Source organism: Gopherus flavomarginatus, chromosome 24 (genome assembly GCF_025201925.1).
Source record: "Gopherus flavomarginatus isolate rGopFla2 chromosome 24, rGopFla2.mat.asm, whole genome shotgun sequence".
Taxonomy (NCBI): Eukaryota; Metazoa; Chordata; order Testudines; family Testudinidae; genus Gopherus; species Gopherus flavomarginatus.
Genome location: NC_066640.1, coordinates 15,900,438 through 15,916,997, shown reverse-complemented (window position 1 = coordinate 15,916,997; position 16,560 = coordinate 15,900,438). Strand labels below are relative to the sequence as shown.

Below are 16,560 nucleotides of genomic sequence, written 5' to 3'. Positions count from 1 at the left end.
TTCCTCCCTTGTGCAGCCTTCCTCCCTTGTGCAGCTAATGGCAAATCCAATCAGTGCTTCACAGTTTATCCTGCCTGGGTCCTTTCGAAATAATAGACTGTAAGCCTTCTTGCCTTGCAGTGGCTTCTGTTGTTCATGTTCTTCTCTGCAATGGGACCCTGCTCTTCTCTGGCAGGACTGGGCATTTCATCACAGTGGGGGCAGAAGCTGGAGCAGCCTCACAAATCATTTCATTGGTCTTGTCTCTGCAGACTAGCATGAATTTTAACCCATTTAGGCTTTAGATTTCTGTCTGCCTAAGGTTGAGGCAACTTTTATTTCTTTATCACTTTAAATAATTGACTATGGCTTCTCTTGGGTCTCCATTCTGTAGACAGTGCTCTTGTAAACATCTGATTCTTCACTAGATTTGGCTTGTTAAAGTCTGTTCAGCTTTGCTTTTTCCTCCATTTTTCTGCTGCTCAGCCTGGCTCATTTTTGTCTCCACAATAGTAGCTAGGTGTGTCACCATGGCAAGCATATGCTGTATCACTGATGCAATGTTAAGCAAAAAGTCCTTTCCCCGGTTCTTGCTTTAATGCTTTTTATTCTCAACACCAGCTCATGTAAGTACAGTTTCTTTTATAAGAATTTTTACAAGTGTCATTTGTTTCTGACCCAAGTTATCTGCACTGTGTAAGCGAATACTAGTAGGTAGATCTGACAACAGACATCTCACTGAACAGAGAACCTGTAAACTGGATATGTTGAGCAAACTAATCAATAAGTCCATTGGATTGTTCACAGTCCTACCATTTTTACAACTGTAATCTAAAATATACAGTTCTTCCCAGCTCTAAGCATTTCCCAGAGCTTTGGTTCTAAAATGTGTTTATGCAAAACAGAAACTTAAAAGAAACCGCTTCAGTTTTAAAATAAAGTAAAAAGCAATATCCTTTGTCTTTTGCTTCAGGTGAAAATGAATTGCTGAAGTTTTCGTCTATCAAAACTTCTCATGATAAGATCCTACTAAAGTGGGAACCGTACTGGCCACCTGACTTCCGTGATCTCCTAGGATTTATGCTTTTTTACAAGGAAGCGTAAGTAGAGAAGTCTGTATAACAACTCTGGGGAGATGTCAACTCAGATGACCCCAAGCCATGCAGTCCCCTAGTAGCTCAAAATACTTCCACAAACTATTTCTGACCTCAACGAGCAGATTTCAGACCAATCACTGTTACCACTGTTTAATTCTTGTAAACGTCTGACCATTTCATGTAAATTTCCAGTGTCACTTTTCTGCTGCACAGGTACTAATTATGATCCCTTCGTTAGGTGTGTCGGGTAGAGCAAAAATACTCAAAAATCATAACTGAAGCTCATTAAAATCAGCACTTATTACAGAAGCTGTAGATTTTGTCACCTCTCCATTTGCACTGAGGAGTAGGGTATTTCTGTTCCCTTTCAGACTAGAGCCATTTTTAAAAAATCAAGGATATCAGACTGGCTCTGCTGAGGCTGACTGCAATTGGCCTGAATTATAGCTCATCCCAGACACCCAGAATTTCTGTGAGATGTGGGAGGCATTCATTGGTCCGTGGGCTCAAATCAAAGCCCTTGTCAACAGGCAGAAAGCTAAGTGAATTGATGACACCAGCGGTAAAGTAAAGATTTCACAAAATCCCTTCCCAGGCAACTGCTCCCCTTCCGTGAACTCAGAGCTCTAAGCTGTCCCATGGGAGGGAGCTCTTGCACAGCTCATGAACTGTAGCTTGCTTTGGGAGCTAAAATGCATTTAAAGGAATGGTATTCCTGGACCCTTTGACTGGAGATGACTGAATTCTGGAAAGGAGCATTTCCCTGTATCCTGGTGAGCAGGGGAGAGCTCTGTAAGACTTAATTAAAAAAAATTATTTCAACAGTAAAATTTGACAGCTTCAGTTTAGCTGATAAGAAAGCAGGACTGGCCAATATGACTCTGTGCTTCCCAAGGAGGGTGACTTCCTGCTGAAGTCCCAGACGATGAATATTTCCTTCCCTATGTGCCAGATATTCTGTAGGGACTACCTCTGCCATGGCCCGTCTCCTGCTCTCTCCTTGGGATTAGATTCTACTGTGGCTGGAGGAATATCAGTCTGTCATGTCTGGAATGATTGTAGAGCCCATACCCCTGAATTCAGTTTTTAAAAAACAAACCAGCCCAGATGTAAGAAGTCTCTGGGATTCCTGAGCATCTTTGGGCTCCTTGAGTGCTGCTGTGTTGTTTTCTCAGGTGTGGGCAATGCAGCTGGTGACAAGAACTTGTTTCAATCCTGGTGAGAACTGTTCTTTCCCGATGGGGCGACTCAAGCAGCTGTTCTGAGCTTCCTTATAACAGATCAAGTTACAGCCACCTTTGTCTGATTGCCATTTCATTCCATTCTCCTAAACCAGCTGTAAATCGCTGGCTTTCCTTTAGCAGGGCGGCAGATTGAGTAGGGCGTCATTTGGGACAGGCTATATGAACAGAAGGGCAAAGGCCGGTCTCCAAATGTTGAAGCAAGAGTAGAATTCCTCCATTTTTGTTTGTGGAGAAGCTTTGGGTTCTGGCTGCCTCCCGCTTCAAGGCCATTTGGAAGAAATAATTCCCATTCCCCCTATCCAACCCCACTCACTGCTGGGCCGTTGTACCATAGGCTCGGTGGGTTCATTTGAGCTTATTGCATTTTCCTTTATCTGCAACTTCCTTGGTGGCTGCTGTAGTGAGAATAGTGTTCTGCAGACCAGTGATTTGCTCTGGCTTGGTAAATCCTTTGTCTGTGGAGCAGTGACTAATGGTGCCACAAATCATCATCAGACAGCTGGATGTCAAGATTACAGGGTTCCCAGCAGACTTCCTGGACAGAGTGACTCCCTTCATCTCTCTGTGCCTCAGTTCCTCCAACTGATGATACCCTCCCCCAGCCCAGATGTTGTGATGCTCTGTTTGTAAAGCTCTTGGCAATCCTGAGATAAAGGATTATCATGGTCTTTGATGTTTCATATTTGTTGTGATTATTCCCTAAAAACCTGCAGTTTGGATTCTATTAACGTGAGACCGTTGTCCTTCTCTTTCCCTTGAAAAAGTCCATACCAGAATGTAACAGAGTTTGATGGACAAGATGCCTGTGGATCAAATAGTTGGACAGTGGTTGACGTTGACCCTCCTCCACGGTCAAATGAGCCGAAAGCTCAGGCCCAGCCAGGGTGGCTTCTGCGGGGGTTGAAGCCATGGACTCAGTACGCTGTGTTCGTTAAGACACTGGTCACCTTCTCGGACGAACGAAGGACATATGGTGCAAAGAGCGAAATTATCTATGTCCAGACCAATGCTACTGGTGAGTACTGTCCCCTTGCATATGGCAAGGAAAAACATGCCCACCAAACTCCTTTCCTGAATGGTTCTTGGTCTCTCCACTGGCGCCGTGTGCCCAAATATAATGCATGCAGGCTCCTTATTCATTCTTTGTGCATGAGCCTGTTCACACGCTGGTGTAACCCTGCTGCAGTGTCATCAGGTACCACTGAATCTGGGATGAGGGAAGCCTGAATTTTTTTCTGTGCAGGACATTTCTCCCTTCATTTCTGTTTGTCTGGTAAAGCAAACTGTTGAATCAGGACAAACCAAGTAATGTTGGAGACCCAGAGTAAGAGGGGTTTTTTTCCCATCCCTTATTGTGGTGGTAGTGGTGATGATGATCAACAATGAGATCAGGACCTGGGTCAGTTTGTGTATGCTTCATTCAGGGGGCAGTGAGAGGGCTCCAGTTTAGTGAAAAAAGTCAATAGCCTGTACCAGACAATAGGTGAGACTGGTACTAGCACAGCCAGGAGTCCTGTGGGGAGGGCAGGGTGGCTCTGATCCTCTCGTCTCTAAGGTGGGGCTGGCTGAGAGGGGTAACACAGTAACTCTCAATTCTGGGACCCCTGTAGATGATCACAGGACAGACGGTTTGGGGGAAATTCAGGGCTCTGAGGATGTTGGGAGCATTATGCAGAAAGTAACTGGGTGGTGGAAGCCACGGCGTGACCTGCTTGGTTGTAGGCTGGCTTTTGTTGTCGGGGCTGTGAGCCAGGGCAGCATAGCACAAATGGCGCCCAGAGTTGCAGGGCAGGCAGTGACACAATCCCTCCCTGTTCTGGGTTGAATCCCAAAGTGTCACAACAGTTCTTGCCTCGTATTCTTGGTCTCTTTTGGTACAGTGATCTGAGTGACTGCTGTGTCTTTCTCCTTTCAGTTCCCTCAGTCCCATTAGATCCAATATCGGTTTCCAACTCTTCGTCCCAGATCATTCTGAAGTGGAAGCCGCCCTCTGAGCCAAACGGGAACATCACACACTACTTGGTGTTCTGGCAGCAGCAGCTGGAGGACAGTGAGCTTTTTGAACTCGACTACTGCCTGAAGGGTAGGTGCCCTTTTTGTCCGTCCTGGGTTTAACATTCAAGCTTCTGAGCTCTTTTAGTCTCATACTAGCTGTGGGGTTTCTTTCTCTGTCATGTGGGAGGTGGGTGGGACACAGGATCGTGGTGTGTTAGTGGATGATGCTTTTGGAGCACACAGTGATGTAGCCAGAGCTTTAAGGCTGTGTTCTCCCACTGTCTTTTGCATTGACCTGGTCGCTATTGCCAGGTCCGCTATCAGAGATTGTGAGGAATGGCTGGCTGGTTGGTTGGTTGGTTTGAATGCAGTAAAATCAGATGCTTTAAGCCTTCTGGGATCTGCCTTCTGCTCTTGCTTCTCTTAATCTGGGTAACTAGTTTTATCAAAGCGAATAAGAGTGAGATGAAAATATTGTTGGGCTTCTGGAGACCTGTGGTCAGATTAATCTGAAATGTAACCCTCTCCGTGGCTTCTAGATCTGTCTTGGGGCTAAAGAGATTTATTGGTGTCTTTCCAAGTGTCATGACACTTCAAGCACAGATTGGAGCCAAAGGCTGTTTCACATCTGCAGACTAGAGACTTCTAGACCCAAGATGTGAGAAAACTGGCTATCTGAATGTTTCATGAATCCAGCAGTCCCTAGTTACAGGTTATATGCTTCACCCACCCCAGCTGACAAAGTCATGTTTGAAGATCCTTTTGGCTACAGCCAAGAGTGTGCCGTGTTTGAAAGCCAATGTAGGCAGCCCTTAAGCATGTCACCAGTGAATAATGCCCTGCTGCCTTGCTGCGTGTGTCATAAACATCCACTGAAGTGGTGAACTCTACCTCACCTAGGATCCTACTTGTAACCTCTGATCTGCCAATACGTACACCCCTTTCAGGGCTGAGGAGGGCATCAGATATGTTGTATGCTGGCCCAACATGGCTAAGCTGAGCTGATTTAGTGTTCAGAAATTCATTTAACTGGCACATCCATGGCAGGATGGTTCACTGCTGCTGGTATATATGTGAAAAGTTGCCAGCCAGGATGCTGCATCTGGATTTCAAGGCTCCGTGTGGGGAAGAGACACACCAAAAGGAATATCAGCTCAGTGACCTTCAAGGAATAATCTGGAAATAGTTCTGATTTTTTTAATCTATGTGACTTAAACTGCTGTACCAATCAGCTAATGACTTTTGCAAGGTGGTGTGTGTGTGATCTAAGAATTCTTTTCTCCATAGGACTAAAATTGCCTTCGAGGACTTGGTCTCCCCCTTTTGAATCTGAAGACCCTCATAAATATAATCAAAGTGAAAATGAGGACATCAGTGGAGAGTGTTGTTCCTGTCCAAAAACTGACTCTCAAATACAGAAGGAGCAGGAAGAGTCTGCCTTCCGCAAAATGTTTGAGAACTATCTCCACAATGTGGTGTTTGTCCCCAGGTAACAAACTCTGCCACTGCTGCTACGTTTAGTTGGCTTAGGATGGGGAAATATAGATTGACAAAGTCAAACCGAAGACTAAAGAGAGGGTTTGGTCATGTTGCCAGTCTCTCCAGGGTACTGTGTCAGACAAAGATATCTACAGGGATGTCTAGAGCAAAATCTGGATGGATATGTGTCTGAGACTGGTGAAACTAGAACTCAAACAACTGATTTTACCTTGGTTTTGGGAAACCCCAGTTTGCTGCATGATCTTGGCATTCTCCTCAGCCTGACCTCATAAACTGAGAAATCTCAGTGAATTATTAAAAACCTGGAAGCTTATTTAAACTTGTGTGATGCCAGAAATGACCATTTCTTCTGCCTGAAACTTTTCTGCAGCTTTTGCGCAATAGCCACTTAAAAATAAAAGAAGAAAAAGGAAAGTTTTACCATGCCACAACCTTGTCTTTTACTGCGGTATTTGCGGTCTTCCCTGTACTTAGCATGGGAAATACCTCCAATACCATGAGGAATGTAACTGCTGTGGGTGGTAAATGGCCTGTTTTGAATGGCACACATTGTGTCACATTAAGTGACGTTGAATGTGTTCGCACTTCATATGAGTTACAGAGAATGCACTATGGGAATCAAGTTGGGGTTGGTAGTAATTTTCTCTCTCAACTATCATAATGAGTTTCAGGCATGAAATCTGTTCTCTGCTGGTTGCACTTAACCAGAAAATATTTATTTGCAGCTGCCTGACAAAGGCCAAGCTATGACAATGAACGCTTTTTTTAAAAAGTGCAGTACTAAACAGCATACCTCCCTCTGAGCCTGAGTGAGTGATGCCTGCGATTGGCACATGGAAGCATCTGCAAAATCCCTTTCCTTTCTATTTTCTTGGTGCTTGTGCTGTGGAGATGAGCAGGTTTCAGTGTGAAATGTAGAGCTGCAGTGGGATTGCCCAGGACTCTGTGTACTCAGCAGGCAGAGAGGATACAAGCCATTATCACATAGGCAATATCCTCTTGATCTAGGCAAACGGTTCTTATAATGTGATTTTTAATTTTATTGTGCAGCCAGCCCAGGATGCTTCTCAGGCCAGTTTCTGGGGTATGTATTCTAAGAAGAAACCAATAACCAAGACACCACCTTGTCAGCCTGCTAAGGAAGAAGCCTCCAGCCCTGTTACATTAATTAATTTACTAATACAGGGCCCCTTCAGTGTCATAAGCCAGCAGCAGACACACAGTCCTCCTGACATGTTGTCTACCTGCTAGGTTGCCTTTTGTGATGAGTGGCAAAGTGAATTAGAGGTTGTTTTGCTGCTGTTTCTTGCCTGCTAGTCTGCTCCAGGGCAACTTATCCAGGGTCTGGCAGCAGAATAGGATATGTATTTACTTCTATATCTCATTTCTGCTGCTGCTAACTGACAATGGCCTCCTCCCTAACAGCATTGCAGAGACCCCTACTTGAGAGCAGAGCCTGCTTGGTCATGAAAAGGAAGACCAGGCCCTTGTAGGAGACTAGCAAGAGGCTTGTGAAATTGTGTGGGGCTGTAAGCAAAAGGTGGTAGAGGTAGTAAAGAGGGGCCCATCTCCCCACTGATTGCCTTCCTGTTGGCTCTCCTTGCTTCTTTTCAGCTTTTTTCCTCCTCCTTCCCCCTTCTCTGTTTGTTACAGGAAACCTGTTTCCCAGGCAATGTCTATGCCCGAAGCTGTGCCCTGCCACAGACACACCCAGCCAGCCTGAATCCCACTGCTTCTGTCTCTTTTTTTGTGTCTGACCCACTCTCAGAACTGGGGCTGGGAAGGAGTGTCACAAGGACTGCTCCCTGGCCAAGTGCAAGGCAGGCTGATGGGGGGTGGGGTGGGACTTGCGTAGAACTTGTGGACTAACTTCCTTTTGCATTGATCGAATAGGCTAGGGATTTCTTAAGGCACTGCCTTCCCATAGCCCTCTTCCTAGCCATCAGTAGGGAACTTTTCACCCCAGTTGTGAGGTTCGTAACTTCCTCTTGCAGCTGAACAAAGTGGTGGTCACAAGCTGACGTTTTGTTTCTTCTTTATCACATTGTTTGCTCTTGTACTGGAAAGAGTTTCACACAGGGATGAGCAACAATAAGGAGGAGGCTTCCAAAGCAATTGGACTGTGAGAGCTCGAATGGGGGTGGGGAGTATTGCGTCGAAAAAAATAGAGCAAGGCTCAAATGCCCCCTCCTCCTGAAGGCTCACCCCTGAGAAAGGACTATATAGCTGCTACTGAGCCACTAAATGCTTCTGATTCAGCCAGGGCTATCCCTAGTGGGTGTTCCCAGGTGTTTCTCCTCCTCTGGGACTGGGCACTCTCTCACAGCGCTGCTAGACCCAGCCTCTCTGGGGGACAGGGAAATCTGGGAATGGAGACCAGACCTGGGTATTTCACATAGCTAACCACTGAAGCCACCTGAATAACGTTGGATTGTATTGAAAAGAGAGGCTGGAATGACAGTGAGGAGAGCAGAGAGGATTTAGCTTTAAATCTAGGAAGGGTTAGTTTAATTGTTTTTTGTCAAGATCCAAATTTATTGGTCAAGATATATTCAAGATCCGGACTCCAGAGAAAATTAAAAAAAAAACAATAATAATAATAAGTAAATAAAAAGACTTTGGGGTCTGTTCAAAAGCATCTTGCGGTCCGATTTGTCCCGTGGTCCGCCTATTGACTACCCCGATCTAGTACAATAAAAGACCTTGAGTTTGCAGCTTCAGAAGCTTTTCTTATTCTCTAGCATTTTGAGAGTTTTCTGTATTTTTCCATTCACAGCTCTGTTAGAGGAGAGTGCCGAATAGCCCAGCTCTCATCAGGGAGATTTACTGTTGTACTTGTGAAAAACAAAAATAATCTCGGACTTGGGAAACTGCTGAGTCAACACTTTGTAAACAGTGGGGAAGAGCTACGTTGTGACATGTAAACAAGATTCTAGTTCCCCATAAAGATTCCTTGGGCTGAGTGGGAGGGGATCTGGTTTTTATTGTGACCTAGTATTGCATCTTTGAACTCCGCCTCATTGTTAGAGGGCACAGTTCAGAGCAACGCACAAGTTAGGAGAACAACAACTTAAAAATGGTTTGTCTGGAGTTAATTAGTAATGACAGGAATAGAAGTCTAAAGCTGAGAATGTGCTGTGTTGAGCCTACCATTTGATGTTGCGTTTTCTCTTGCCAGGGAATTTGTCTGTATTACTGTGCGAAACATAATGTTTAATTCAACGACATTTTACATCTGCTTTCAAAGTGGTTGCATTTGTTTTTTCAGAAAAATAACATCAGGGAATGGAACTGAGGACTCTAGGTAAAAACCAGACCCATGCAATCACCTGCTGCAATTTTAGTTAGCCAATCATGTGCTTGATGCTCTGAGGGTGGCCGTGGAAAGTTCAATTCAGCAGCAAAGATTTGCTTCAACGGCTTGTTGCATTTGTAAACTCTGGAGATGTTCATAGTGCTGGTTCCTTTCAGATGACTCACTTTAAGATCACAATTGTTCCTTTGAACATGTGATTTGGATTTTGAGCTGTCTGGTAAGAGAGTGATGGAAAACTTTCTTCGAGGGAAACAGAGAACATGGATTCCCTTCATGCAACTAACATTGATCCTGGCATAACTTAGATCCCCCAATTCGCTCAGAGTTCCCAGCCTGAAATTCCTAGTTGCAAATGTGATCACAGGATTCAAATGCTGAGTGTAACTGTTTTGATTTAACATCATTTGGAGGAAAAAAAAGGGAAATCAGGCTGGTGCTTGGTACTGAATTCTAGTGAAACGAAAATGTCCCCTTTTCTGGTTTTGAAGTTAACTAGCAGCTCTCTCTTACAGTACTGGCGACTGCCAAACTCATGTCTGACAACTTGAGAGTCACAACAGCAAGAAGTTGAAGTAAATCTGCTAACTAATGTACAATAATTTGAAAGAAAAACTTCAGTTAACCACTATTGAATGTTACTAATGTGTGCGATGTGAGTCTGGCAGTACTAGGATCTTTGTTTAACTTTATTCTTTAAAATGTTGATGTGAAAGGGTGAAAATTCTCTTCATGTACAAAACAGAAACTGTAGGGCTCAGAGTAGTGGATACACACTCCAGTGAGCCATGAAACCAGTCCTATGAGTTTTAAATGCAGGTTTAGGATGCCTGGATTATGTGCAGCATCCAGTATGCTCAAACTCAGGGCTTAGGACATGATCCCATATGGCCAAAGCTACAGTAAATGTGGGCGAAGTCTTGAGAATTGAAGTCTTGTTAAGGCAGCATCCTACCTCTGCAGAACCCAGAAATTAGCAACATCACTGTCATGTTCAGCTGTGCTGAATTGGGAGAGCTTGAGTCATTGCGTACTTCGGCCTTAGCTTTTATTATTTGTATGTACAGTTACGAAACAAAAGTAGATCAAGAGCGCAGGCACCACTAAAAAGAAACATTTCTGCAAAGACATTGAGACAGGGTTGTTAAAACAAAAAGTTCTGAATTCTTTAGTTTGTGCTGCATTGCAAGTGCATTCTACTTGCATTTGAGTTTTCAGATGAACTCTTAACTCCCAGATAAATATGTTTGAGCTAAATATGGTGAATAATTTCTTAAATGTATTGTTCTGCAGGCCATCACGAAAACGAAGAGATCTTGGCAGTGTGGCTAATGCCACTGTGGTGGTACCCACCATCCCATCTTCGTTGAATACTTCCTCTGCAATAGCACCTGAAAATGTAGAGGAACAGAAACCTTTTGAGAGAGTTAAGTCTAAGGAGTCCTTGGTTATCTCAGGTCTGCGGCATTTTACGGGGTATCGGATTGAGCTCCATGCTTGTAATCATGATGCCCAAGAATCCCGGTGCGGTGTCGCAGCATATGTTAGTGCCAGAACCATGCCAGAAGGTGAGTTGCCTTTACTCAGCTTTGCTTCAGGGGAATCTAATATTTTTAAATGGCTGTTTTCTCAATGTGTTAGCTGCATTTCAGAAAATGCCTTGGGAAGCTCATGCTGATGAACTGGGCTGTACCTATTGCTAATAAATATCCCTGTTCATTGGTTAGGTGGGAAAGGCTGACATATTGGGCTGGGCCAGGTTTGCATTTTGTAAAATATTTTAGAACTTAAGAGAAGTTTTTTCTAAACATAACTTTGTAAAAAATCTGTTTGGTTTTAGCAAAGGCCGATGACATTGTTGGTCCAGTTACCCATGAGCTGGTTGAAAAAAATGCTGTTCATTTGAAGTGGCAGGAGCCAAAGGAGCCGAATGGGCTAATTGTGCTATATGAAGTGAATTATGGGCGTCTTGGGGAGCCAGAGGTGAGAGCTTCTTTCATTAAGCCTGTCCATAGATGGTATGTGAGTAGGTGTGCACTCTACACACTGGCTCTAACATGGGGAGATAGCTGGTAGTGGCAGCTGGGAAGTTGAATTTGCATATTCCTACATTGCCTGGACTCATCTCCTCCATATCAAGTGTCAGGACAAGATCAGAACTGAGACTGTTTGAAGCAGGGCCCACCAACTGCCTCCATCACCACTGGTTCAGTAGCTTTCTTGGTATGGACATATTAGAATGGAAGACCAATGAATTCCAAAGTGTGTGTACGAAGGAATGCTGTGACACAGCCGGCAATCGTGTGGGTGCCAGAAACTTTGGTGACACAATCAAATTGCCAGTGATGGTCGTAAACTGAATATAGCCACACCCCCTTTAAAGAGCTAGCCAGAGTGCGATGTGCATGATGCTCGGTCTTCAAGGAGCACATCCCTTTGGAATTTGCCATGATGATGAAAGTGCCCTGGACTGTCTGTCGTCTTGGTAATGACTGGCTGCAACTATGCACTCCCCTCCTGCAGGAGTAACATGGAGCACAGGTCTGCCCATAGGGTGTATCACTGTAACTTCAAGGGAGGACTGGCTGCAGGAGTTCATGGAAACCCAGCTGTGGAAATTCTGTTTTGCATGATGTTGCTCCAGAAATGCAAGGCAGCCCACCCTGCCCTGTTGTTCTAGTTTGTCTGGTTTCTTTTTCGCATGAACTTACCAGCCACTCTGGCATAGAAATGTGCCCACTCTTACCCTCTGGGAGTGTGTTCCTTGGTGATGGACAGCACTACAAATCGGTGTCCTCAGCATGAATCTCATTTATTAGCCTGGTGCAGGGATTTCTGTAGGGATTTTAGTGCACAGAAAGCTATAGATGTAAATCTCAGCTGCTTATTGCGAAACAATTGAAGTTACAGTTCAAGGATATAATAAATGACAACCCTGACCCTGCAGCCTGAACTGCATGGGCAGAACCCAATGCCTGGGCAGGGTTCCAGTGAGGCTATGCATGGATGGAAGGGTTTGCCTGCCCAGCTCAAACTGCAGAATTGAGGCCCAGTACAGCAAATGACATGCATCCCACATGATCTAATACTACTTAACAATGAGAGGCAAACCCAGGATATGCTGTTATAATGGAGAAGATCGGAGCATTCCAACACACAATTATTTGTCTCTTTGCTGTCCAGGGGAACTGTGAGGGGGAGAGTCCTCATGCTAATAACCTGTAAAAGGTATCCATGGGAGGAATTCCTTTGAAATAGCTTGTGATTTAGCTCTTGTCTTCCTTTGGTTGCTTGTTGTAGCCCTGTGCTTAGTATGAGCTTCCTTCTTGGGTGATCAGCAGAATACTCCACTTGCAGAGTTAGCCTTTGGACTAACCAAGCCGTTCTTGTTGTGTTTTCTTTATCTTTGGGCAACATGTTTTTATGGCTTTTCTTTCTTTGCCTTTCAAATCCAACTCTCAGGGTGATGTGCAGCCCTTCCCTCCCTGCAGTGGTCTGGGTACGTGCTGAGATCGGTGAATGATTTCATGAATAAATAGTGTTAGGAATAAACTACTGCTAGTCACTGAACTACTTTGGCTGTTAAATGTGTGCCTAAGTTATGAGCTGGTAGGAAGGCTGAAGTCTTGGCCTTTCTTGATCTCCTGCCCTTTTGTTTGTTTAAGAAATCTTCTTTTGGTGTTTTGAATGTTGATTTGATACCAAATGAAAATCACAATTAACCGAGGTATTAGAATTCTCAGTGGCTTTCATAGGAAACTGCCCACCAGCTGCCATAAATCATTATGATGTTAGCTGAAATACATTTAAAGGCACCCAGATGTTAGTGATATAAATAAAAGCCCTTCCTAGACATCCTCTTGGACAAAGGCAAAAGGACCCTGGGGACTCATGGCGCTCTTCTGTTCTGACTTGCAGTAACTGTATTTGATTATGTATAAACAATGCAGGTGATAAGCTGCCATGCTGTGCTCTGGCTGCCTGCCCGCTAGCATGTTAAGATACATAGCAATGTCTGCTCTAGCAGACTCTGAAATCCACCCCAAATGCCAGAATTGTTCTCAGTTGTTACATGGCCCAGACTCTCCACCCAAGTACAGGTGCTGGAAAACTTAACTATTCTGGGCTCTGGAAGTGAGCTGGGGGTGAGGGGAGACTCCAGAATGTGGGGATAACCCTTGCTAGCAGCATCCCCCTCTTTACATCCCATTGGCAGAGCCAGGCCCCATGAAATCAGGTCCTGAGTGACTTAGTGCTTTAGAATTTATACTCTAAACACACCACCTGGAATCGCACTTGGAAACGTGCAGGGAGCCAGCTCCGATTATGGTGCTGCACTTCATCTTCCCCAGCGCTGGTGTCTGGGGGAGTTCTGAGGAACAGCCATGTCTTGAGGTGCAAAGGGCCTGGATGACTGCAACAGGGGCTGCATGTCAAAGAAGTGCATGTGCTTGTTTCATTGGGCACAGGTGAAGAGAAGCGCTCTCGAGTAACAGCCTTAGGGCAGGCCAGATCTGACAGCTCATAATTCTTGGTCACAAGTTGCTATTTCCAGCATCATCTCAGTCTCCCTAGACATCAGGCTATTGTGCTGTGCCCTCTGTCTATTAGAGTTCAACAGGGGCTGGACGGAGAAGATTTGCAGATTAAGTTGTGGAAGGGAGGTTGGTGGTTACAAGCCTCCTGACTGCTGCATTCGTCAAGAGGCAGTGAAGTAAAGCTGTCGTTTTCCATCCTCCTGCAGGAGGCGCACTACTGCGTTTCTCGTAAGCAGTTTGCTAATGAACAGGGCTGTAAATTACGTGGACTACAGCCTGGAAACTACAGCGTCCGAATCCGAGCCACCTCGCTGGCAGGAAATGGGTCGTGGACAGAGCCCTCATATTTCTACGTGGCTGATTATTGTGAGTTTGCTTATTCAAAGTTTAATGTTTTAATAGAAATCCGGGCTGTTTTCTGGAGGGGGGAGCACAGCACAGAGCAGGGGGGCACTGGAATCAAAGTGCATGGGGAAAAGTATGGGGATTACTAGTGGCAAACGCGTTAGAGAACCTTGAAAATCAGTCTCTTAAAAGCTGCTCTGTTTCCTTCACTTATTTGTTAACACTGAGGTCACAGTCCTGGGTGGCCATGCATTGCTTGCCAATGGCTTCAGGGCAAAACAAACTGTCTTCCCATGTGTGAGCTTAGAAACCTCTGGAAATGGGCTCTTTGAAACTGAAGAGCTGCCGTGTGCATTGAGTTGAATACCAAGAAAAGCACTCCCATCCACTTTGTGTCGGAAATGGCTTTGCTCTGCACTTGTTTTCTAGCGCAAGAAGGCAGTGGAGATGGAGATCATTTGGGAGCCACCTCTGATTCTAGTCAAAGTTCCCATCAGGGATGTTCCTCAGCACTTTGATTTGCCCACATTTTACATGAATCAGCCAGCTAGCTGGATTGTCTGCAGCCGTCCAAGTGCTGAGGGGCTTGCCAGTCTCGTTCTGGGTGGAGCGCAGCAGATGTGGATAGTAAGAGATTCCTGCTTTGTGCACTGTTGGCCCAACTCTGTAGTGCCATTGAGCATCTCTGACTCCTGTCACTTTGGCAGAATCTCACCCTGTACTCATGGGTGTGCAGGTGTTCCTGGCGGGATCTCAGTCAAGAAAAGACTAAATTGCTTGGAAGCCCGCGTAACACTTCTCTCTTTTTCTCTCTCTCTCTCAGTGAACCCTCAGTCTAATATTGCTGTTGTTGTTGTCCCAATCATTTTTTGCATAATAATTGCTGGAATTATTGGAGCTGCCTACGTATTTGTGAAAAAGAGGTGGGTGACGTGTATAGCTCTCAGGAGAACAACAAAATGTTTTACCAAAGAGATATGCTAGTAGTTTTCTGCGGCTTTATAAAAGAGGTAACAGATTTTAGCAGAACAGCTAAATGAATTGACTTGTCTAGGAAACATCTTGCATTTGGAGATCTGAAGTTCAGGAACTGTTGTCTATCCTGTGCTTTGGAAGTTGTTTTAATTACATGGCTGTATGTAGACCCTAAGGGCATGTCTACATGGCAACTAGACAGCTGCGGCTGGCCCATGCCAGCCGACTCTGATTTGCGGGACTGAGGCCACCGGCTTGGTGGAGCCCGGGGTCTAGGATCCTGCGAGGTGGGAGGGTCCCAGAGCTCAGGCTCCAGTCTGAGCCCAGAAGTCTACACAACAATGAAACAACCCCGTGAGCCCATGTCATAGAATCATAGAATATCAGGGCTGAGGGGAGACCTCAGGAGGTCATCTAGTCCAACATGCTCAAACTAGGACCAACACCAACTAAATCATCCCAACCAGGGCTTGTCAAGCTGGGCCTTAAAAACCTATAAGGATGGCGATTCCACCACCTCCCTAGGTAGCCCATTCCAGTGCTTCACCACCCTCCTAGTGAAATAGTGTTTCCTAATATCCAACCTGTCCATGTGAAAGACCACCCCCCCAAGCTTATTTCTACTAGCTTAGGTAAAAAACTTCCTTGTCCTTGGACAGTATTGCTGCCACCACCAAGTGATTTAGCCAAAAATTCAGGAAAAAGGCCACTTGTCCTTTTAAAATACTGAGGTCTGTGCTTCTGGTTCAAAATGATCCCACCATGTTGCCACCATTTCAGGGCTCCCCTAGACCAGAGGTTCTCAGACTGGGGGTCGGGACCCCTCAGGGGGTCGTGAGGTTATTACATGGGGGGTTTCAAGCTGTCAGCCTCCACCCCAAACCCTGCTTTGCCTCCAGCATTTATAATGGTGTTAAATATATAAATAAGTGTTTTTAATTTATAAGGGGGGTCACACTCAGAGGCTTGCTATTTGAAAGGGGTCACCAGTACAAAAGTTTGAGAACCACTGCCCTAGACCTCCCCCACTGCGACTTGAGACCATTGCTTCTTGTTCTGTCATCTGCTACCCCTGAGAACAGCCGAACTCCATCCTCTTTGGAACCCCCCTTCAGGTAGTTGAAGGCTGCTATCAAATTCCCCCTCACTCTTCTCTTCTGCAGGCTAAATAACCCCAGTTCCTTCAGCCTCTCCTTGTAAGTCACGTGCTCCAGCCGCCTGATCATTTTCATTGTCCTCTACTGGACTCTCTCCAATTTGTCCACATCCTTTCTGTACTGGGGGGACCAAAACTGGACACAGTACTCCAGGTGTGGCCTCACCAGTGCCAAATAGAGGGGAATAATCACTTCCCTCGATTTGCTGGCAATGCTCCTACTAATGCAGCCCAATATGCCGTTGCCCTTCTTTGTGCTGAGGGCACACTGCTGACTCACACCCAGCTTCTCGTCCATTGTAATTCCCAGGTCCTTTTCTGCAGAACTGCTGCTTAGCCAGTCGGTCCTCAGCCTGTAGTGGTGTGGGGATTCTTCCATCCGAAGTGCAGGACTCTGCACTTGTCCTGGTTGAACCTC

General features: G+C 45.3%; 1 protein-coding gene across 3 annotated transcripts in view; it reads left to right on the top strand.

Annotated features, from left to right (window-relative positions):
• The window catches only part of INSR (insulin receptor), a 121,934-nt gene that overhangs the window by 90,726 nt on the left and 14,648 nt on the right, over positions 1-16,560 (top strand). For 2 of the 3 annotated variants that reach the window (XM_050934000.1, XM_050933998.1), the window contains exons 7-15: positions 953-1,079; positions 3,085-3,335; positions 4,236-4,403; positions 5,603-5,804; positions 9,084-9,119; positions 10,422-10,696; positions 10,969-11,111; positions 13,873-14,032; positions 14,835-14,934. In XM_050934000.1, the coding sequence (XP_050789957.1) occupies positions 953-1,079; positions 3,085-3,335; positions 4,236-4,403; positions 5,603-5,804; positions 9,084-9,119; positions 10,422-10,696; positions 10,969-11,111; positions 13,873-14,032; positions 14,835-14,934 (1,462 nt within the window). The remainder of the gene's footprint in view (positions 1-952; positions 1,080-3,084; positions 3,336-4,235; positions 4,404-5,602; positions 5,805-9,083; positions 9,120-10,421; positions 10,697-10,968; positions 11,112-13,872; positions 14,033-14,834; positions 14,935-16,560) is intronic. The other variant, XM_050933999.1, reaches the window with a different exon arrangement.